This window comes from Mustela erminea, chromosome 21 (genome assembly GCF_009829155.1).
Source record: "Mustela erminea isolate mMusErm1 chromosome 21, mMusErm1.Pri, whole genome shotgun sequence".
NCBI classification, from domain to species: Eukaryota; Metazoa; Chordata; class Mammalia; order Carnivora; family Mustelidae; genus Mustela; species Mustela erminea.
In genome coordinates, this window is record NC_045634.1 from 6,255,208 (window position 1) to 6,279,294 (window position 24,087).

The following is a 24,087-nucleotide window of genomic DNA, read 5'->3' on the forward strand; positions in this document are numbered from 1 at the left end:
TCGAACCAGGTAAAAGTAGGCAACTGGTCAATATGGTTTTATTTCAGTATTTCATAAACTTTTAAATAGAATCATGTAAAAAACAAACATTTCAAAAAGTGCAAAATATTAGAAAGCTAATCAGTGCTTTTAATCTTTCCGTGCACACAATCTCTTGCTGAGATAAGCAATACAAATTCTGTAGCGGGGACTATGTATAAAATGATACCCTACAGAGTTTAAAAGTAGGCTTGGTCAAGAGATTGCACATGATACAACCGAAATAGTGCAAATAACACAGCTAAATAAAGAATTTAAATCAAGCTTATTAACCTGTGTACTACACAACCACAATGATACCGTAGGTGGAGAGATGAGATAGGAACTCCTTTATAGTCGCCTGCCCCTCACCATCAGAAAACTTTTCTTAGTACCAACAGTGGTTTATCTAGCTATCCAGGGTTATGCTGTTCATCTTTGGTTATAGGGACTCATTCTTTCTTGCTTATCCTTTGGTTTACTCTTAAGCTATTCTGCTAATATGAAGAATAAATTTAAATTTGAAGACAACAACTTGACAAAAGCTTCTCCTTTAAAATATAATTGAATGCTACTTAATTCTCAGTAACCCTTACTTCAAACTCAGCTTATATAGTAAAGAAAATAAAAGTATTCCATATATCTGACACTTCTTAGTGGCTCAGCATTAGTCTATAAGCAGATGGACAAGTAAAGGCCAGGAATGGATCCTGTACCCAGCCCCACCTCTGCCATCTCTAAGGTGACAGTGATTAACCTTCCCTTTCCGTTTCTCTGGAAAGGGATAGAGATCACGGCTCTCACACGGATGGCTTAAGTAAATGTTAAATGCCAATGCACTGGATAACCATGATACATTTACAAAAAAACCCTTTTTTATAAAAAACAAAACACAGTTTGCCTGCCTATTCCACTTTATAAACAGAGAGGCCTATAGAAGTTGGAGGAGAGGGTAAAGGACTATCACAAAGAGAACTGCAAAGTCAATGACAAACTCTGACCAATGAAAAAGAATATACAGCACAGTGGTGAGCAGATGCCCTGGAAAATATCAGTCTATATGCACCCGTCATCTGCAAGGTACGTACATCTCACTTCGCATGTTCTGACACGGACTCTGCACTGGCTGCACAGATTTTTCTTTCAGAATAAGAAATATTTCTCCCAGCCGAAGCTACCTGCCCAGCCAACACTACCTGTGCCATGAGGCTGTTAAATAAGCTCTCTGGATTATGGGTACCTAAGCAGGCAATGGTGTTTACAAAATGTCTTCAAAGAGGACACACAATACTGCCTTCACTCAAGTGAATATCGTGGTTGACTTGCACAAATTCTATTTCACCTTAAATGTACTACTGTCAAGGCTATGGGATTTCAGGTTTTGTCAGCCCTTATGATTTTGCCCTCAACTTAAGAACAGAAGTTACTATCAAATAACTAAGATGTCATCTAGAGTCTCCCCATTTGAAGCATAATATAAAAGGACAGGTCTAGAATATATAACATCTTTGCTTTATAAAGATGCACCTAATATGAACTAAACTATCCACTGAAGACTCTGAGAGCAGCTCGAACAGCTGGGAAAACAATGAATAGCATCAGTGATTCCTTGCAGTCAGCTGTCCGCTGCAGAGAGTAAACAATGTGTGTGAGCTACACTTCAGTCCTTCACACAGTACTTGTAGGAAACAAACGCTGCTCGAAGGAAGCTGCCCAACTCCACCCCCACTTAGCCTCCAAATGCAGAGAACAGCAATGAGAGATGAGCGCACCCCAAAATGCCTTCTGAGTCTCCAGAGCCTGCTTACAAACTGAAACATTTTCTAAAGATAAGTAATAATTTCCTAGAAAAATTTCTACCAAGCCAAAATAAATAAAACTCAAAAAAGACTTCATACTATCTCAAATAATAAGCAATAGAGGATGGCCCTTATCATCCAGAATTAAAGATGCAAACAAACCCCACTATGAAGAGTGGCAAGTGCTTCTATGAAGCCAGTGGTAAAAAGTAATAGGGTCTTCCCTTTGCTTTTTCTCTCACTTCTGAGATAACAAGATTATCTTCCAAAGAGCCCAGTGGTAAGTAAGTGACAGGCAACATGCAGGAATGACACAGCTGAGGAGAGGGAAACTGCAGCAACAAGCAGGCGGATTTTCTGGGGGAGGATCCTTCAGTGTCCGTCTAGGGAAGAGTGGAACAGAGGTCACGATGCAGTCACAACTGGAAGGCGACCAGGCAGAATTCGGGAGTCTAATGCATGAACTTTCTATTAAACATCTAAGAAGCTGAGGAACTTAAATCTCAGCATGGGCTCTTCGTCATTAAAATTGTAACTGTTGCCATGGTAACTTAAATGATAAGAACTATTTAGATTCTGAGTTTAGATCCTAAAAAAGTGACAGGTATTACTGGACTAAGTCACCAGCAAACACACACACACACTCTTCATCTAAAGGGGCTATTGCACTTATTCCTCAGCAATTTTAACCAGAGTCCCTCTAAAAATGAACAATAACCTAGATCTTAGTGACAGGCAACAGAAAAGTACGTTTATAAAGAGCTCAAGGCTACACTGTTCCTTATAACATGTCAATATGTAGGAACTATGCTGCATACATGACATTTAAAAACTTACATTAAGCAGCCATATATGGTTCATTTTTACTGTAAAGGCTGATCAAGGAAGATGCCCTGGGTTTGGTAGATTTCTTTGAGGACCAGCAATACCGTATCTTCAGACTCCCTGTAAAGAGAAAAACTTAAGTTGTAAGAAGAAACTAACGTTTATACTAGATGCTTTACATATATTATCTCATGTAATCTACACAACCACCTTACAAGTTCATTTTTCTCAAAAGTTCATTTTACAGTGGAGTATTACTTAGCCATAAAGAAGAATGAAATCTTGCCGTTTGCCATAGTGTGGATCGACCTAGAGGATGCTAAGTGAAGTAAGAGACAAAAGCCATAAGATTTCACGTATATGTGGAAGTTAAAAAACAAAACAAATGAACAAAAACCAGACTCATATACATACAAAGAACGACGTGGTTGCCAGAAGGGAGAGGGGTGGGGGGATGGATGAAATAGATGAAGGGGATTAAGAGGTACAAATTTCAAGTTATAAAATGAGTAAGTCATGGAGATGAAAAGTATACCACAGGGAATATAGTTGATAATATTGTAATAATGTATGGCGTCTACACTTATGGTGAGCACTGAATTGTCCAATTCACTAGCAGTAATTCACCTGAAACTAATATAAAATTGTATATCAACCACAATTTTTTTTAAAAAGTCTAGCATCATGTCTGGTAATACAAAAAAGCTAGTAGTAAATAACCAGCCAAGAACTGTTCCCTTTCCACAGAACGTCTTCTTGGAATAATATGGAAGAGCCATCCAGCTGGTCACCTTAATTTTTTAAGGTGACCAACTGGACCAATTTACCTTTTTAAAAATATATAGGGGCACCTGGGTGGCTCAGTGGGTTAAGCCTCTGCCTTCAGCTCAGGTCATGATCTCAGGGTCCTGGGATCGAGCCCTACATCTGGTTCTCTGCTCAACGGGAAGCCTGCTTCACCCCCACTCTCTGTCTGCCTCTCTGCCCACTTGTGATCTCTCTCTGTCAAATAAATAAATAAAATCTTAAAAAAAAAAAGTACAATCGTATAGTTCATAATCCAAGATCTAAAAGAGTGTTATAATGAAGTTTCACTTCCACCTCTGTTAACCACTAGTTCCCATCTTCTGACAATCAAGTTACCAATTCCTTATGCATCTTCCAGATACCATTCTGTGTGTGCCCAAGCAATTACTTATATCTAGTTCATAAAGAAATTTGATTAACATCATGAAGGACTGCCTTAAGGATATATAGCAAACATTTCTCTAGATCTGTGGTTTAACATTTTTTGAATCATGTATCTACTTGAGAATCTAATGAAACCAATGGATTTCTCCCCAGAAAAGAATATATATATATATATATGTATGCATATATATGCATACATATATATATATATATTGGGGATATATTTTTCCAAAATATAAGTAAAGTTTCATTGGATTCATATGCTTTTTCTATCCCCCAGAAACCCCATACACAGACTTAAGGTTAAATTCCTATGCCAGTCAAGGGGTATTAGCTAAACGAGATATTCAAATGGTGTGATCCTGGTGCATAAATAAATGGATCAAGAGAAAAGAAGTTCAGAAATAATCCTAAATCTATATAGGAATTTAATAAAGTGAGACTCTCAAATCCACTAACGGTGTTGTGACAAATGGAGAGGCATCTGGAAAATGACCTGAGCTGATCTATACCTGTCACTGGAATAAATCCAAAGTGAATCAAACATTCACATGTAAAAATGAAACCATAAAATATCAGAATAAACTGTGGTAAGGCATTCTTCAGAGGATAAGGAAGATCTAAGTATGACACATTCTAGAAGCCAGAAAGGAAAAATCAATATGACCACATAAAAATCAATCTTTTCAATTGTCAAAGACAAACTGGGGAAAAGGCATTTGCAACTCATCACAGACTGATCAACAATAAAAAAACATTTCAATATAAAAGAGAATAAAGAATATAGAAAACTCCCAGAAAAGGAAACAAAAATGGTCCTGAAATATATGTCAAGATGCTCAATCTTATTCATAACTGGAGGAATGCAATTTCTTTTTTTTTAAGTAAAAGGCAAAAGATTGATCTGATCTGAAGAGAGAAAGGAGCATACAAGGCGTGCAACTTAAAAACTATAGTGTGGGGTGCCTAGATGGCTTAGTAGGTTGGCCATCTGCCTTCAGCTTAGGTCATGATTCAGGGTCCTCGGATTGAGCCCCACATCGGGCTCCCTGCTTGGTGGGGAGCCTGCTTCTTCCTCTCTTCTTTCTCCTTCCCCCTGCTCACATGCTCATGTGGTCGCTCATGAATAAATAAGCAGAATTCAAAAAAACCCTATAGTACGCAAAATACATACACTGAAAACTACAAAACATTGCTAAGGGAAATTAAAGACCAAAATACAGAGAGATACTGTGTTTGTGGATCAGAAGACTCAGCATTATTCAGATGTCAATTCTCCCCAAATTCATCTGTAGACAAAATATTTGCAATCACAACCAGAATCTCAGAAACCCACTAGTTCAAAGGGATTCATGTATCCTAATTTTTTTTTTTAAGATTTTATTTACTTATTTGACAGAGACCAAAACCGGGGGGGCAGCAGAGAGAAGGAAAGGGGAAAGCAGACCCCCTGCTGAGCAAGGGACCAAGGACTCCCTGCTGACCAAGCCCAATGCTAGGCTCAATCCTAGGACCCAGAGATCATGACCTGAGCTAGAGGGAGAGGCTCAACCAACAAAGCCACGAAGGTGCCCCCCAATTTTTTTAAAGATTGATTTATTTGAAGGTTGCCTGGGTGGCTCAGTCGGTTTAAGCCTTTGCCTTAATTCAGCTCAGGTCATGATCGCAGGGTCCTGGGATCGAGCCCGAATTAGGCTCTCTGCTCAGCAGGGGGCCTGTTTCCTTCTCCCTCTCTCTCGCACTCTCTCTCTCTCTCTGCCTGCCTCTCTGCCTACTTGTGATCTCTCTGTCAAATAAATAAATAAAATCTTTAAAAAAAAAAAGATTTATTTACTTGAGAGAGCAAGGAAGTATAGGGAGGAGGGGCTTAGGGAGAGAGAGGGTGAGTCTCAAGAAGACTTTGTACTGTGCACAGAACCCAACATGGGGCTTAATCCCACCACCCCGAGATCACAACCCAAGCCAAAACCAAGAACTGGCCACTCAACTAACTGTGCCACTGAGGACCCCAATGTTTATAGCAGCATTATCAACAGCAGCCAAATTATGGAAACAGCCCAAGTGTCCATCGATAGATGAATGGATAGAGATAGGTGGTATATACACACAGCGTGATACCAGTCAGCCACAAATAAAAATGAAGTCTTGCCACTTGCAATGACAAGGATGGAGCTAGAGAGTATTATGCCAAGTGAAATAAGTCAGAGAAAGACAAATACTATATGATTTCACTCCTATGTGGAATTTAAGAAATCAAATAAATGAGCAAAGAAAAAAAAAAAAGACATAAACCAAGAAATAGACTCTTAACTATAGAGAACAAACTGATGGTTACCAGAGGGTTGGTACATGAGGGGAAGAGTTAAATAGGTGATGTGGATTACGGAGTGCACTTGTGATGAGCACCAGGTATCTGGAAGTACTGAAGCACTAAATTGTACATATGAAACTAATATTACACTATATATTAACTAACTGAAATTTAAATAAAAACTTAAAAAAACAAGGCACCTGGGTGGTTCAGTTGGTTAGGCATCTGCCTTTGGCTGAGGTCATGATCTCAGGGTCCTAGGATTGAGCCCAGTCCTGGAATTGTCCTGGGATCCAGCCCCATGTAGGGCTTCCTGCTCAGCAAGGAGTCTGCTTTTCCCTCTCCCTCCCTCCCTCTCTCTTTTTCTCTCCTCCCCTCTCCCCTGCTCACGCTCTCATGGTCTCTTTCTCAAATGAATGAATTTAAAAAACCTTTAGAAAGTAAAATATAATAAAAACGTTTTAAAAATTAAATAAAGAATCACAATTTAAGTGGCTCAGTCAGTTAAGCATCTGCATTCGGCTCAGATCATGATCCCAGGATTCTGGGATCAAGTCCCACATCGGGCTCCTTGCTCAGCAAGGAGGCGTCTTCTTCCTCTGCCTCCTGCTCCCTCTGCTTGTTCTCTAACAAATAAATAAATAAAATCTTAAAAGAAAACCTAAAAGCATGCATTTTTGAAGCCTTATTACCCATCCATCTTATTTTCCTAGCTATCTTTTTCTTTAGTTTCAATTTATTTGCTGATTATGTTCTTTTCTGTTATAATGTATGAATTTCAATAAGCATTAGTAATCCATTCTATAACCCATCAGATAATTATATTTAATAATGATTAATTCTGTTGAATAAGTTGTGGGGATTTAATGTACAACATGGTACTAGAGTTAATAATATCGTATCATATACTTGGAAGTTGCTAAGAGAGTAATTCTTAAATGTTCTCATCACACACAGTGTGTGTGTACACAGAGTAATTATGTAAAGTGATGGAGGTGTTAATCATTTCACAATATATACATGTATCAAATCATGTTGAACATCTTATACAATGTGTAAATTATATCAATAAATCTGGAAGAAACATTTAAATATTAAAAGTATAAACTTAAAACGAAAATAATAAATTCTGATCTAGCTATTGTAAATACTTTCAAATGAGTTTACAATACTTTTAGCAACAGTAATGTATTTGTTCCAGTTCAATAATATGTACCCTTCCTGTCCCCCACCAATGACCAAAGGACACCACTTTTATTTTATTTTATTTTATTTTAAAGATTTTATTTATTCATTTGACAGAGAGAGATCACAAGTAAGCAGAGAGGCAGGCAGAGAGAGAGGAAGGGAAGCAGGCTCCCTGCTGAGCAGAGAGCCCCATGCGGGACTTGATCCCAGGACCCTGAGATCATGACCTGAGCCGAAGGCAGCGGCTTAACCCACTGAGCCACCCAGGCGCCCCCAAAGGACACCACTTTTAAAACTAAACTAGCTGAACTCATGGTTGCTGGCATCATCAGCCCATGCTCTACCCAACTGCAAAGTAAAAAAACAATGTGTTTAAATCAGATTTATTTAAATGATATAATTGTGTTATTTTATAACTGTCTAAATGAGAAATCACTCTAATCCCAAATGTACACTAGCTTACCCTTCCTTTCCTATATCTATCAAATAGCTTTGAAACAATTAGACCCCTCCCCAAAAAAAGAAAGAAAAGAAACAACACCCAGAAACAAAAACAAACTTCACTTACCAATAGCATAGATGGCTTTGTAAAGCAAATAAATATTCATTAAAACTTTCAATGGGCTTCTCTTGTAGCACATAGTCAATGCGCTGGCCTCCATTCAGCATTCCCACATTGATGGGTGGGACTTCTTCTTTAACTGTCACAGGGGTCTCTTCTGTGTTAACATCTGGACATAGAAGACCCATAATAACAATCTAAAAGCTTCTGGCCATCCAAAGTTGTCCTTACTTCCCTTCAGACTACCAAGTTTATAGCAGGGTGAGGTATTCTCTGCTCAGAAAGCACCTTCCTCCTCTCAATCCCCTTAAAGCTTCTCCTCAAGGCATACTGACTTGTTCAATCCCGTTTCTTTCCCATACCTCTGACAGCTAATTCATTTGCCTCTGGTTTATAAACTAAATAGAAGTAAGGATAGAAATCTTTAGTACTTGAAAATTAAAGCAAAAAGAATGCAACATGAACTGTGAAATTAAGAGGAGAGCATACTAGCTAGTGCCGAGCCAGGAAAATAAAACCGACCAATGAATACATGACATTGCCCTATGAAAGCAAGGTGATTCACAGAGGAGGCTCCTAACCTCACTTCCAGAGTTCCCAAGTAAGGGATGTCTTTTAAAGCCTCTGTACCAGATATTCAGCTACTCTTGACATTTTTCCTCACAAATAATGTTTTTCCATGATTTGTGGCTCTTAGATCATAGAAAAGACTAGCAGAGGGGAAGGCTCACTAGGGCTCATAGTATTGGTTCTATACCATGAGTAAGAAATACACACTATGGACTCTTATCAGACCTAATGAAGGAAATCAAAGTGTACAGTATCACTGACCACTCAGCTTCTCTGAACTTGATTCAGATTCTGCTTCAGTTTCTTCTGTAGTTTCTGAAGCCTGTAAGGCAGGGTATGGAGCTCTGGTGAAAGACTTCCAGGCCATCCTCAGTGAACCTAGCAAGTTGTTCTTAAGGTCCATACTCATCCTGGTCAAGCCCTCTCTCAATTCTGAAACATATTTGAATAAAGAACATTAAATGGTTTACAAAGAGTTCAGGGTCCAACACAGTCAAAGTGAATGAGGTCCAGTCAGTCTGCACTGACCAGACATCTAGAATTAAAAGTTCTGCACTCAGACTTACCCAAGTGCATTCGCTTCCTGCCCTTATGATGTGGGATTAGCATTGGCTCAAATTCCACTCCTGGAACCACCATCGGTTCAATCCTATAGGCCACGGGATCAAACTACATAGGAAAAATAATAGCTACAGATACCTCTGCTGAAGAAAGACTGCCTTAGGAACTGTGTATCAGGCAAGAATAATCATAAACTCATAAAAAAACAAAAACTTCAGTAGTTTTGCCCCATCACTTTCAGATTCATACTATTGTAAATTGTCTCATTACCATAAAATAGTATAGAAAAAAGCAAATCAACACAACAGGAAAGTATATGTTCTTTATCAATAAGCTCTAATATTCAGGTGAAAAGACAAGAGCTGTCCAATGCTTACAGGGTGATAGATATTGAAAAAACCTTTGCATGTTGGAAATTTATAGTTGGGATCGATTCTTTTTAGTCCTCGGACAGTAAGGAACATTCCAATGGGAGATCCAAAGGCAAAGAATATTTCTGGTTTGTAGATGAGCCGTGGGTATTTTACAGACACCTGGAAAAAAGATAAAAAAGTATCTCTCATTGATAACAAGTGACCTCTGTTCCTACCATACCAATGGCACGCAATGAAATGACTCAGGATAATTAGTATTGTTACCTGCCCAATGCCAACATCCAGATAGTCACCATTTCCAGTAGCGTTGGTTTTACTGCAGAAGCCTGGTTCTTTGAGGATGTCAGATATGGTCACCCCTGAAGCTGGCTGCAGGGTTGGTCTATTAATACCCTAAAGAATAAAATAATTCTATGGAGCTGTTATGTTGTAAAAATATCCAAAGAAATACACAGTCTGAAAGGATACTTAGGAAAGTTTTGAATAATTCTAGGAAGAGTCTCAGAAAACAAGATAAAGCTGATGAAAACAAAAGCTGTCCTAAGTGATGAACAGACATCCTTACATGCTCTAAATCAGTGAAAGCTGTACACAGCTATCTGGGCAGCAGCTGAAACTTTAGGCATCCATTATGAGAGAAACAACAGCAGAGCATGATAAAGAGGAACACCGAGGGCCGCTAAGGGTTTCAATGAAGCACAACTCCCTTTTAAGTAGAACGTCTCTATGGGTATACAAAATGATAGAGATACTGGGCCAAGAACTCGGCCTTAAATAAGAACTAAGCAATCTGCTACAAAGTTGAAAAATAACTGCTAAGATATGGAAAGGAATTTAGTGGGTGAAAAAAACTAAATGTAAAAGTACTATTACAACATGCATAAACCTCAAATTCATTATTCTAAAGCAAAAGAAGCCAGTCACAAAAAGCCACACACTGTATATATAATTCCATTTAGATGAAATATCCAGAACAACAAAATCCACCATGACAGAAAGTAGACCAGTGGTTCACAGGAGAGGGGAATGGGGAGTGACTGCTAATGAGTATGGGGTTTCTTTTTAGGGTGATGTAAAAGTTCTCAAATTAGATAGTGGTAATCATGACACACCTCTGCAAATACACTAAAAATGCTGAATTGTATACTTTAAAAGGGTCAATTTTATGGTATGTGATATGAATTATATTTCAATAAAGTGATTATGGAATTTTTAAAAATGGAATGGTGGGAAGACTCCAGGGGAGACAAGACTTCTGAAGCTAGTAACATTTTTTAAGGATATCAATTAAGAAAATGTGTTTAATTTCTAAAGAGAGCCAAAGATCAGTTAACAAAGTTGCTTAGCTGCCTAACCACATCACAAAGCACGAGGATGTAAGGATGTCAAAAACCATTTAATCCTACAAGCTATATTAAACACATACCATTAAATTTTTTCTGGTCCTAAAGTAGTGTAATATCTTCTTTCTTGGTCCTAAGGGAATTCCCATTTCTTGAAGATCTTTGTCAGTACATAAAGCCTAGGTACAGAAAATCAAATATCCTTATTTCTAGGCAAAATAAAAAGAATTAAATGTCCTGTTCTCTGAGAGGAATGAGACCCAAGCACTACTATTCTTTTTTATATTAATAGGGGTCCCTATTGGTACAACATCATTAATAATTTTGAGGGGAAAAAAGTACTTTATTCATAAAAGCCTAAAGAAGAATAAAAGGTATCAGTACTATAGTATCATTACTACAGTAATACAGATTACATTGTATTATTATACATATACATGTATTTAAAACACCCTACAGAAGTGGGTATCTACCTACATGACAAAAGAACATTCCTTGATTTCCACGCTTAGATGTCATAGTCCTGAGAGAGATTCTATCCCTACTCATGGACATAAGCAGTAAGAACATACAGCAAACACTGAGCATGAAACAAACTAACAATCAAGATTTCGGCTTAGGTGCTACTCACCTGATTAGGTTAAGTCTTCCTTCACCCTTCCAGACTACTAGTCTTATTATACATTCTTAATACTACTATGTACTTTTCCAACTTAGAACTTACCACTATTGTAATTAATTATGTTTATTTGATATGTGTCTTCCCCACTAAGCCATAAACACAATGTTTATGTTTATATAAGATGTTTATGGTTTACGTAATACCTTACTGACCACTCTATCTCTAGTCAAGTATATGGTAGAGCATGCCTGCTCATATTAAGCATTCACTAAATACCTATTAAATGAATGAATGTATTGCAAGCCTGAAAAAAAAGAAAAAAAAAAAAGTGGCAGAAAACCAAAAAAAAAATAAGCAAATATCAACAGTACAGCTCTTGAAGTATTAGAGAAAATAAGCTGGAATGATAAGTGGTCATTCATTCTTACTCTGTTTTCTGAGCTATGTTGCTCTATCACTGTATGTTTGTCAATATGGCTCCTCTGAACTTTGGTCTCCAACAAAGCAAAGATCACTTTGTAAGATAAAAAACACATAAATAATGCTAAAGGACATTACTAATGATAACAGAGTTTTTATGACTAAAATGCTTCTGAAGGGCAGGCTCTTAGCACTAAGATGAAGATAAACCTAAAAATATTAGAAATGGTATAAGCATGAAGTTTTTTTGTTTGTTTTTTTAAAGATTTTATTTATTTATTTGACAGAGAGAGAACACAAGTAGTCAGAGAGGCAGGCAGAGAGAGAGGAGAAAGCAGGCTCCCCGCTGAGCAGAGAGCCCGATGCGGAACTCGATCCCAGGACCCTGAGATCATGACCTGAGCCGAAGGCAGCGGCTTAACCCACTGAGCCACCCAGGCGCCCCTAGCATGAAGTTTTAAAAGATTATTTTACCAGCGCTTCCTTATCTACTTTCTCCTTCTCAAAGAGATTATAGAATTCAGAGAGTTGAAGTTTCTTCAAATCTTCCTCTAGCGTCAGTGTGTCTCCTTCATCCATGACAATATTTGGTGCATCCTAAAAATTAAATTGTAAAGCTCATATTCTCTAAATTCATTTAGACGGTCCTTTATTAGTACTACTAGCAATAAAAATAATGTACTATATAAGAGTTCTATATAAAGATATACATAACTTTAAATAAATTGTAATTTGTACAAAATATAAATTAAGTAATCTCTAAGTATGCAACTTTAGTTGAAACAATGTTTTTAAATGAATGCATGAATGATTATCAAAGTGTTCTTCATCTTCATTAACAAAACATTCATTGAGTTCTTATTACAGAAAGAGCATTTAAGACATAAAATAATCTAAAATAAAGCCCCTGTCTTGGAAGAACTCACAGTCCAACAACAGAAATAAGACACTTATATAAAAAGAGAAAACATACAAGATAGTATATGCTAAATACTAATTCAAAACTATAATGTGTCACAGGACTTTGTTTTACAGATGCTTTGTTTTAAAGATTTTATTTATTTATTTATGTGAGAGAGCGAAAGAGCACAAGCAGGGCGAGCGGAGGAGGGAGACAGAAGCAGACTCCCCGCTGAGCAGAGAACCAGACTCAGGGCTCAATCCCAAGACCCTGGGATCATGACGGGAGCCAAAGGCAGACATTTAACTGACTGAGCCACCCAGGCACCCTACAAAAGATGTTTAAACACCAAGTCCCCCCACTGCTCTCAAAGGGAATTTCTACAAATTATATCATTTTGTGTCCAATTCATTCTTCATTTCCTTATATGTAAACTCCATTTCAGTTCAATGATTCTATAATTCTAATAACAGAAGTACATATTTATAATGGAAAATAAGATATCTATAGTTATTTTAGAATGTGAAAAATATTTGTGGAAGCTTATGACTATCTTGCTTCTGTCATCCAAGAAGATACCAAGAGATAAGTCTATTAAAATTAAAATAAATGTAAAATTAATGTGTTATGGTATGGGACTAAACTAAGCAAAAAGACAAAAAAGTACGTCTAAAATCTAAAAATCCGCCCAAAGAAATGGTATAAGAGAAGTATATCTGTATATCTAAATTACCTTTTCACTGTCCATATCCCCCAAAGAATCTTTCTGATTTGTTAGTATATCAAACAGTATAAGTGAACCTAAAACAGAAGAAAGAAGGGACAATTTCTAAGTATTGGCACTACACAGCTTTTATACAAGAAGTATTAAGCCAATTACCCATGTAGCAAAATCTATGAAGCAGAAAGTTTTTCTTTCCAATCCACCACCACCCCCTTCCAACCCCTTCCAAATTCTTCATCACAGACCAGTTCTAGACCTCTAAATGTGATATAGGTAAGACATTGTACTTCAAAAACAGGTGTCCTTAATATGTGATAGTCCTCTCTGATCACAGAGAATTCATTTGTTACCTAAACTATGACCAGCAATGGATACACCCCCTTTGAAATCAGGGTTCCTCTGAAGAAAAAGTGTATATATTCGGTTCATTTCAGAAGCAACTGTGTCCACGATAGTCTGACAGTAGGTGGGGCTATTATAGAAGAAGACATCCAGAATTGTGTCATTGGTGAAGTGCCTTAGGCGGTTAATGCTGGGAAGAGTTATTCGCTGCAGATCTCTGGGGGGGGGGAGAAAAAAAATATATATATATATGTATACACACACACACACACACACACATATATATTTTAAGCAGAAAAACCTAATACATTCTATAACGTCCTCTAAGTTATTATCTAGCTTAGCCTTCAAGCTTAGACTTAGATATTTAAAGATACAAGAGATAATATCTATTAATAGGAAACACAAAGGACTCAGAGACATGTTTAATTAAGTCAAAACGATGTGATCAGCAAAAGTCAGTAAGAATCTCTACAAGACAACTTCTTTAATACACAAATTACAAGGAGATAAGAGATGGAAAGGTAATCAAGAGATTAAAAGAGACTTAAAAAAGACAAATCAACAAGGGGCTCCCAGGTGGCTCAGTCAGTTCAGCTTCGCCTTCGGCTCAGGTCATGATCCCAGGGCCCTAGGATCAAGGCCCAAGTCGGGCTCCTTGCTCAGTAGGGAGTCTGCTTCTTCCTCTACCTCCCTGTCTCCCTGCTTGTGTTTGATCTCTCTCTCTCTCTGTGTCAAATAAATAAATAAAATCTTTAGCCAAAATAAATAAATTGTGTATGTATAAAATTACATTTACTAGACAACTGGAAACTTAAACACTGTATATGTGCTGATATTAAGAACTTTTTTAGGGGTACCTGGGTGCTCAGCAGGCAGTCTGCTTGTCTCCCCAACCTTCTGTCCCTCCCCCTGCTCATGCATGCTCTCTCAAATAAATAAATAAATAAATAAATAAATAAATCTTTTAAAAAAATAATTTTTTTAGGTCTGTAATGGTGTTATGGTTAATATATTTTTAAAGGTCCTTTCCGCCATCAACAGATGAATGGATAAAGAAGATGTGGTATAGATATACACGTGGTATAGATATACATGTGGTATAGATATAGGAATACTATGCAGCCATCAACCCCCCCCAAATCTTGCCATTTGCAATGATGTGGATGGAACTAGAGGACATTATGCTAAGTGAAATAAGTCAATCGGAGAAAAACAATTATCATATGATCTCTCTGATATAATTAATTTGAGAGGCAGGGTAGGGGTCATGGGAGGAAGGGAGGGAAAAACGAAACAAGATGGGACCCAGCAGGGAGACAAACCATAAGAGACTCTTAATCTCAGGAAACAAATTGAGGGTTGCTGGGGGGGAGGGAGGTAGGAGGGATAGAGTGGCTGGGTGATGGTCACTGGGGAGGGTATGTGCTATGATGAGTGCTGTGAGTTGTGTAAGACTGATGATTCACAGACCTGTACCCCTGAATAAAAACAATACATTAGGGCGCCTGGGTGGCTCAGTGGGTTAAGCCGCTGCCTTTGGCTCAGGTCATGATCTCAGGGTCCTGGGATCGAGTCCCGCATCGGGCTCTCTGCTCGGCAGGGAGCCTGCTTCCCCCTCTCTCTCTGTCTGCCTGCCTCTCTGCCTACTTGCGATGTCTCTCTGTCAAATAAATAAAATAAAAAATCTTAAAAAAAAATACATTATATGTTAATTAAAAAATAAATAAAAGTCCTTTCCAATATACAAACATACATTTACAGATGAAATGATATAATAAAATTTGGTTCAAATATGATATGGTGGAGGGATGGGCAGTAGACAGAGGTTGAAAAATAATGGATAGAGCAGAACTGGCCATGTGCTGAGGTTTGATTGCCCCGGGTAATCATAATCTGTATATGAAGATTCATTATATAAGCTATTTTTGTATACAAAATTCTCTGTAATAAAGAATTTTTAAAGACAGAAAATACAAGATGATTTTTCTAGAATTCTCAGCATTAAGGTTTTTGATCACAAGTCAAATGATAAATGGATCAGCTCCCTTTCTCAATGCAGAATTTCTGAAAGCTGAAAGAGAGACTACCAGAGGCAAACAGAATATCTCAAAAAGAAAACCATGCTGATATTATCCAAATCAACTTCCAGTTAAAGCTTTCTCAAAATACCCAGAAAGAGTCCTCAAAGATTCAACAGCTTCTGTAGTTTAGGGAGCAATTTGCCCTTAGGAACCTCTTAGCATCAGCTCAAACCTGAAGAATGTGAACTCTATCTAGTAAAAGCAACACCATACTACAACATCTGGCATATGGAATATGCTCAAATCATACGGTATTAAGAACTGAGAGACACAGAATCAGAAAAGCCATTTCCAAGACCAACATGGAAATAATACTGACTACTTCCTTTATCTTCCAGAAAAGCATTTGCCATTCTATCCTAGAACTATATTATGAACACACTTCTTTCTGGAGAGCCTAAGCTCTCTGAAATATCCTTAATATAAGGCAAACTTCTCTGACATTACCATAAAATGAACAAACAAAACTGGGTTTGTGACTTAAGAAAGCCATCACTTAAAAGTTGTATGAATTATAACTCGAATTATAAATGCTAATAACTTAATGTTCAGGAATTTCCTTTTTTTCCCCCAACATGGACAAATATTATCTAAATATGATCACAAAAGGAACGACAAAATACTCTGTACATCTTGAGGTAGGCTGGCTTTGACATCTAAAGATGGAAATGCTTATACACTACAGGAATAAAGCAACGTTTGGTTTTAATGCTAAAGAAATAATAATAGCTATAACAGAAATACTAATAAGCTAGTAAGACATACTGTAAAATACACACAGTTCTTTACTCCTAACCAGGTCAGCATTTAATAATGTATCTCTAAGAAAAGACACAGAAGTACAAAAAACTTCTCATTGAACAAATTTTTATATAATTAGCTATAGCAGAAATATCCCAACCATATCAATGATCAGAAAATGCATTACTATCTTAGTTAACAACTCAAAGACATAAGATGTTACTCACACATCCACACCAGTAGAATGCAAAGGACTATGCCAGTTGACTGGAAGAAATTCTACCCTTCCAATCTGCTGATTTTCTTGGGCTTTCTTAAAATGTGTCTGCAGCAGGTTCAAGGAAACACTGCGAAAATCGTTAACTGGAAGAGACATTAACATATGCATACCAGGGAAGCAATGAATTCAGAGAATAAGGATGTAATAGATCACATAATTATGCTCTCTCTGTTTGCTTAGAACACGTATTTACTTGAGTGAAAAACAGCAAAGTGGTATTCAGGAAATATCAGTTCACAAAAGCTATTCCCTTAACACAGAACATTATTTTACTATACAAAACACTTTATCTAAAGAAAAGTTAACTTCAAAACTTCTGTGTCATGGGAACTACTTCAATTTTTTAAAAAACAAAAAATCACATGACTCTGTCAATGGCCCTACAGTTAGATTCCTAACTTTCTGATTCTTATAAACAACCTCTAACCAATATTTTAGATTTAAAAAAAACCAAAAAACTGCTATTTGAAATTCATACTACAACAGTCTTAACCTTCCAGAAGGTTTCTGCTTAGAAGCATTAACCAGTAGAAGATTCCCAAGTTGGGAGACTCTGAATATGTACTATTAAGTTTTAGAAGACACTACCTTTTAAAATCAACTTATACTAATGACCTAAATATTCCAAGTAGAATATCAAGAGCTTTATCATACTATGAATTACAAAAATGACTTAAGTTTCTGTTATTCATTTAAACTGTATCATCGAGGCACCTAGGCAGCCCAGTCATTAAGTGTCTGCCTTCGGCTCAGGTCAAGATCCCAGGGTCCTGGGATGAGGCCCCACATCAGGCTCCCTGCTCAGCGGGAAGTCTGCTTCTCCCTCTCCCATCCCCACCTGTGTTCCCTTTCCTGCTCACTGTCTGTCAAATAAATAAATATTTAAAAAAATTAAAAAAAAAAAACTATATCATCTTTTTGGTTCCCTTTAAATTTGGAGTGATTAGAAAGAGGACCATCACATTCATAAAACAATTTTATAAGGATTAAGGGCTTGTTCATTCAAGAATTATTAGTTAAGATTATAAACTATTAGCCTAAGTAATTCACTAGTACTTTAGGTCTAAGTTAAGAAGCTTTACTACCTTGCCACCTGTCTTTAGCTCTTCAAATCTTATTATGCAGATAAAAGACTAAAAGCAACACTTTATCTCAGCTCACAGGAGCACTGACTAATATTCCCCCTTAAATGATTTAATCTTACATGCTTTGCAAACCTACCACACTGTACAATGCTTCGAAAGCGGAGATCACAAGCTGGTCCAATCCCATGGACTACAAAAACCAAGTGATCTATTTGTAAAGGTTCTCCTGTAAATGATAGTAAAAAGAAAAAACATTTCATATAAATAATCTTAAACTCTGTTTATAGTCAAACATTCACAAAGAATAAGTTACAAAAATGGGCAAATTAAAATACAAAATCATTTTTTTAAAAGAATTTATTTATTCATTTGAGAAGTGGGGAGAGGAACAGAGAGAGACAGATAAGCTCAGCAGAGGCTCAATCCTGTAACCCTGAGATCATTACCTGAGCCAAAATCAAGTCAGTCCCTTAACCGACTGAGCCACTCAGGCATCCCAAGCAGATCATTTAAAGGACACAAACAGTCCTATAATTTACTTAGTAAAATAATGATTTTACCATGTTTCTAATTTATCTTGACATAAATCTATAAAAAAATTTTTCAGACTTTAAACTTCTCATTTTGAAATAACTGCAAGCTTACAGAAAACATGAAAGAATTGTATCGACACTCTCATATACTTTTTATAAATTTGACACTTCAACATTTACATTTGCTTTATTATTTTCTATGTGTGTTTACACACACATTCATTTTCTTGAACCACCTGGAAGAAGGTTGCATCTATTATTAGACTGCATACATCATACCTCTTTAAATACTTAACCCTTTAAATACTTTAATACGTATTTCCTAAGAATATTTTTTTAAATAAACACAGTAATCAAATTCAGGCAACATAACGCTGGTAGAATACTTTTATCTAGTAGTCCATTTTTATCAATTATACCAATAATGTCTGGTGTATATGTAAACCTTAAAATTTTAAACTCGTCTTTTAATTTTTTTAAAGTTTTTATTTAAGTGATCGCTATACCCAATATGGGGCTTGAACTTACAACCCTGAGATCAGGATTCATACAGTCCCCTGACTGAGTCAGACAGGTGCCCCTAAACTCATCTTTTTAAATTATAGTAAGACTAAAACAAGCCATCTCCTCTCAGAGATAAAAAGGAATTTTGTAATCCAGTTAAATATATTGTAAAACCAACCATAAATGGCCCCAGCTAGATAGCAATGGATAACCACTAAAGTTCACTGAAAAAATTTTCCTTAGTTCACAATCTTCAAGAATAGGAGTTACCAGAATTAATTTTTGATTAATTAATTTTACCAGAATTAATAATTGATTAATTTTAATCAAATAGGCAGAATCACACTTCTTAAAATTAGGACTAAATCAGTTTATTTGTACCAAGTGACTTCTTGATTAGTACTGCCAAATTTTACCCATCCCACAACATATATACTTAGCAACTTTAAAATAGATTTTTACATCTATTAAGATTCTCAGTGACTAAGTTTCAGCTCAGATTGTGATCTCAGGGTCATGAGCTGGAGCCCCACCTCCAGCTCCACACTCAGTGCAGAATCTCCATGAGATTCTCTCTCCTTCTCCCTCTGCCCCACCTAAGTTATAAATAAGTCCATCAGAAGAAAAAATAAACAATTAACATTACCACAATGAATGTCAACAGAAATGTTCTCAACCCCTCTCTTCACTGTCCTTGGTCGACCCTGTTCAGTGGGTGTTGAACCCCATTCATCGGACCCTGCAACTGGCTGGTAATGCACCATAAGCTTAAATAAAAAAGATCAAAGCAATGAATATATTTTGCATTATAGACATCTCTATTTATACATTCTCAGGGATAGGAACAGGTTTTTCAAGACAGAATACATAGTCAAATCTCAACTAGAGTTTTGATACCCAACTCTGATAGCCTGAAATGAGAACCCTGAAAATACAGTAGGCCAATGTTGTACATATTAAATACCTTATGCTTTTGTCAATTATACCTCAATAAAGCCAAAAAAGAAAAAAAATCAGGCTAACAGATCTTTCAATAATACCCTACACATGTAAAATATGCTCACATAATGTGTCAGTGATATTCTTAATTTATAGTGTTGTAATTTTCCCTAAGAAAACTGTTTTGTATAAGATGAAGAAGGTAAAAAAATGGTGGCACTGGCTACAAGTTTCATAATTGTGAATGCAATGTAAAAATTTCCAAAGGGTATCCTAAATAGAATCGCTATGAAAAAGAAACCAATTAAGTTCTCCATAGTAATGCAATTAACCTTTAATCCCACATGAAAGAAAGCTTAATTTGCTTTACCTTTGGATTGTGTAATATAATAATTTCTCTGTTAGGAGACTCCAGTTTCTTTTTCCACTCATCCAGAGTTACAGCAAGCATGTATGTCTCCTTAACAGAAAATACATTTCATTAGATTTCTCTAATAGCTTTTCTATTAAAACTGAACTTTTTTTTTTTACAAGAATACTGCTAGATAAACAATTAGGTAAGAATATCCAACTCCAATGTATCAAATCTTTGAAAATTCTTTTAAAATTACAACAGATAATAGTATACAGCAAAAAAACTCCCTCTTATTTTTATCATCTAGACTACAGAAAATCACTATTCATATTTTGATATACTTCTTTCAATAATATTAATGTCTACTCCAATTTAAAGAAAGCAAATTTCAGACTGTTTCCAGCCAGAAAAATAAAAGGCTAAAAGACCAATCCTGTGGTCATAATTTAAATATTATTAACAATGATCACCATTAGGGAAAAAATTTTAACTTAAAGGCATAACACTCTACATAGTATCTTAAAATCTGAAAATAAAAACTACTTTATCTTGAAACTAACAAAAGATATGCTATAAATGGATCCAGATACAACAAACTCTTTCTAGAAATTTCACAAAAACAAGTCACAAGAAAAGACTACTAAATAGAAGAAGAAAAAAATGAAAATAAGTCAAAAGGGCTCAAAGGAATACCTCTAATACTTGGCTGAAGCTCTCTGAGTAGGGAACATACTTATTATCTTTGTCTCCTTTGTAAAACCAGGTACATCGTCTCACTTCTGACGCTAGCTCATCCCAGTATACAGCATACCGCATCCTCTCCCCCAAATGCACATCATATCTGCCCCCATCAGTGGGGACAACTCTCCCATTACAATCTTTTCCTATCAAGGATTGCAAAGGGGGAAAGAAGTACATATATCAAAATAAACCTCCCAAAATACAATTCTGAGTTATACTCTAAATAATGTAATGAGACCTAAGAATGAACATATTCTACTTGCCTAAACATTAAACAAAATGGAATTGATATTTTTTAACTAATTCACAAACCATCAAAACCATTCTTGGCTTTAATGAAACATGAAAAAAATAATACCCAAATACTGTTTTGTTCTTTTTCTGAGACAGTAGTGTCCCATTAAACAAAGTATATAAGGCTTTCTGAATTTTTTCTTGAGAGGCCAAAAAGTAAATTAACAACCATGACCATCATAATGATAAAAGTTACCAGCATCATTCTTGTTTCATAAAGGAAGAAAAAACAAGTAACAAGTTAGAATTCATTCCTTTGCAATGTGACATGCCTCCATTCTTCATAAACAAAAACTGAAACAAGTTAGAATATAAGAAATAGAATTAGATAACTATGCAGAAATTATATTAAGTACTGTTTTCAAATATAAACCAAATTCTTAAATATTATAATGTGACTGGTTAGTAATGTAAAACTTCTATTTCTATATAAATATGTTACAGAAGAGAATGGCCCAAAAAAATGCTACAGAGAAAACTAGGAAAAAATCTAATATTTTTAATAGCACTCAATATAAGAACTATTATAGTAGACTGAGAGAAATAGTCTTAATCTATCAGAAGTCATTTCCATCTTACCAGATCCATATGCCTCTTCCAGCTGCTGTGAATCCTCAGAGTTGAAAGGAATCCATGTCTCCTTAGAGTCTGTTATTTTACAATAAAACCAATGAGGAGAAACTGGCTCATACAAACTGCCAGTGTCCATGTCTAGCAGCTCAAAGGAACTACATGAGTTTGGTGATGGGGATGGATCTGACTGGGACAATTGTTCCTGGTGCGATTCCACTGATGACATTTCGCTCTCTAAAAGACAAGATACAAGAAAACTATTGGGAAAAATCATTTTTCTTCTATTAAAAGTGAAATTTCTCTCTCTCACACACACACAACTGGTCATTTTAAGGTGTCATTTCTGGAAAAGAAAATCTCAAGGGGCCACACAACTGAATACAGAAATAACATGCAAATGTTATTTTTTGGGAGGTTTAAACAAAATGCTTTTTATAGTCAGTCCAACCACCTTACATTGATTTCCCAATTCTCTCAGAAAACTGCGTGGCTTTAATATAGACAAACCAGAGGGGGCCCTGGATGATTCTGCCAGTTAAGCACCTGCGTTTGGCTCAGGTCATGATCTCAAGGCCCTTGGCTCTGGAGCCCTGCATGACACTGGGCTCCCTGCTCAGCGGGGAGTTTCCTTCTCCCTCTGCTCCTTCCCCTGCTCACTCTCTCTCTGTCTTTCGAATAAATACAAATTTTAAAATAATAAAATTAAAATGACTTTAAAAAAAAAAAAAAAGACAAACCCAGAATCAGAAGAAACACATGGTCAAAAACTTGATTGCAACAAAACATCTTACCCCAATTTCAATCTAAATCTATTACTAAAGGCAAAAAATTTACTCCACCTGTCTTAATAACACTTAGATGTTAGGCTCCAGGCCCCTATCATTACACACTTACATGCTTATCGGAATCTTAAAATACTGAAAGTAAAACTATTCACTTAAGACCCTGTCACCTTCTATTGATCCTTGAAGTGTACTTAATTAGTGACTAGGGCACAAATTCTGAAAACACGAACCCTAGTTTCAGCCACTGTGCGCACGCGCGCACCCACTCCCACCGTCCAAGTCTCAGGAGAAAAGTAACAAGTGACCTCAAATGCCTCCTTCTCTCAAACACGACTCTGACCTGTGTGGTCCTACCCCTTCAACACTCAGACCACCAGGCAAGGAACACTTCACACACGCGAGTGTACTCAGTTTGAGGGGAATGAGCATTATTGGAATCTCAGCACCGAGAGCAGCGGGATGGCAAACACCTGGCCTCCTCTGGGCGAACGCTCTCCAGGCTTTCGGCCGCTTCACCTTTCTTCCTGACACCAATTTACCTCCGCCACCTTGGCGCGTCCCTCTCCCCCCACAACCCTGGGCCTCCTGCAGCCCAGATATGGGACCTCAGAGCTCGGGGACTTGCCTCCTCCCGCTTGCAGCCCTGCAGAGAGGAGCGGAGCCACCGATGGAACAAGCGCAGTCCGTACTAAGGCAAGCCTGGCCCCTTCACCCGGACCGAGGTCACTTCCCCGCTCCCCGCCACCGTGGTGGTCCACACAGCACCTCTCTTCTCTGCCTCAGGCATCGCGTCCTCCTCCGCCACCGGCATCCCCATCCCGCAATGCCTCCAACCCGCAGCCCAGTGGCCTCCCTCCGCCCAGCCGCCCACCCCAACACGCCGTCGCGGGCTCACCTGACAGCGCCGCTGCCTTTCACGCACTCCTGCCCTCGCTGAGGGGGGCACGACATGTCCCCGCGGCGGCCTTTCCCCCGAGCCCAGGCGGGGCGGAGCGCAGCAGGGCGGAGCCTGCGGCCCCGCCAGGCTCGGACCCAACACTGGGCTCCACTGCGCTCCCAGCGGGCGAGCAGCGGGTCCGGCTACGGAGAGCAGAGGTGAGGTGGTGCGGCCCGCGGCGTGGAAACGATGGGTGGGGCAAGGAGGGCCGCGGGAGACTGGCCGGAAGTGTCGCGAGAGGTAGAAGGAATCGCGCGAGATGCGGCTCCTTCCTGCGGGCAGGGAGCCGAAGCGCTGGGCGCGCGGGCGGTGCGTGGGGCGTGCCCTCCGCTCCCGGATGGCGCGCGGAATCTCCGTCTGAGGTCGGAGGTCTTTGAAAGGCGGGGATGGGGGATAAGACGTTGTAGGTGTATGGGAGCATTTTGAGTTTCAGTGAAAGCAAGCTGCTTCAGAATTAACCAGCCCAGCCCCCTCACTTGGTAGAC

At 37.8% G+C, this 24,087-nt stretch overlaps 1 protein-coding gene across 1 annotated transcript; it reads right to left on the minus strand.

Annotated features, from left to right (window-relative positions):
* Positions 1 to 24: 24 nt before the first annotated feature.
* DDHD2 (DDHD domain containing 2) lies at positions 25 to 23,805 on the minus strand. The gene is made up of 18 exons (XM_032329049.1): positions 23,561 to 23,805; positions 21,887 to 22,114; positions 20,966 to 21,156; positions 20,288 to 20,377; positions 19,625 to 19,745; positions 18,078 to 18,167; positions 16,804 to 16,939; positions 13,760 to 13,968; positions 13,419 to 13,486; positions 12,259 to 12,381; positions 10,826 to 10,921; positions 9,664 to 9,792; positions 9,403 to 9,558; positions 9,031 to 9,133; positions 8,726 to 8,896; positions 7,901 to 8,063; positions 2,655 to 2,762; positions 25 to 2,200 (listed from the first exon to the last, which is right to left on the minus strand). Exons 2-17 carry the CDS (start codon positions 22,104 to 22,106, stop codon positions 2,681 to 2,683), a joined length of 2,148 nt encoding a protein of 715 aa, XP_032184940.1. The 5' UTR covers positions 22,107 to 22,114; positions 23,561 to 23,805; the 3' UTR covers positions 25 to 2,200; positions 2,655 to 2,680.
* Positions 23,806 to 24,087: the final 282 nt, after the last annotated feature.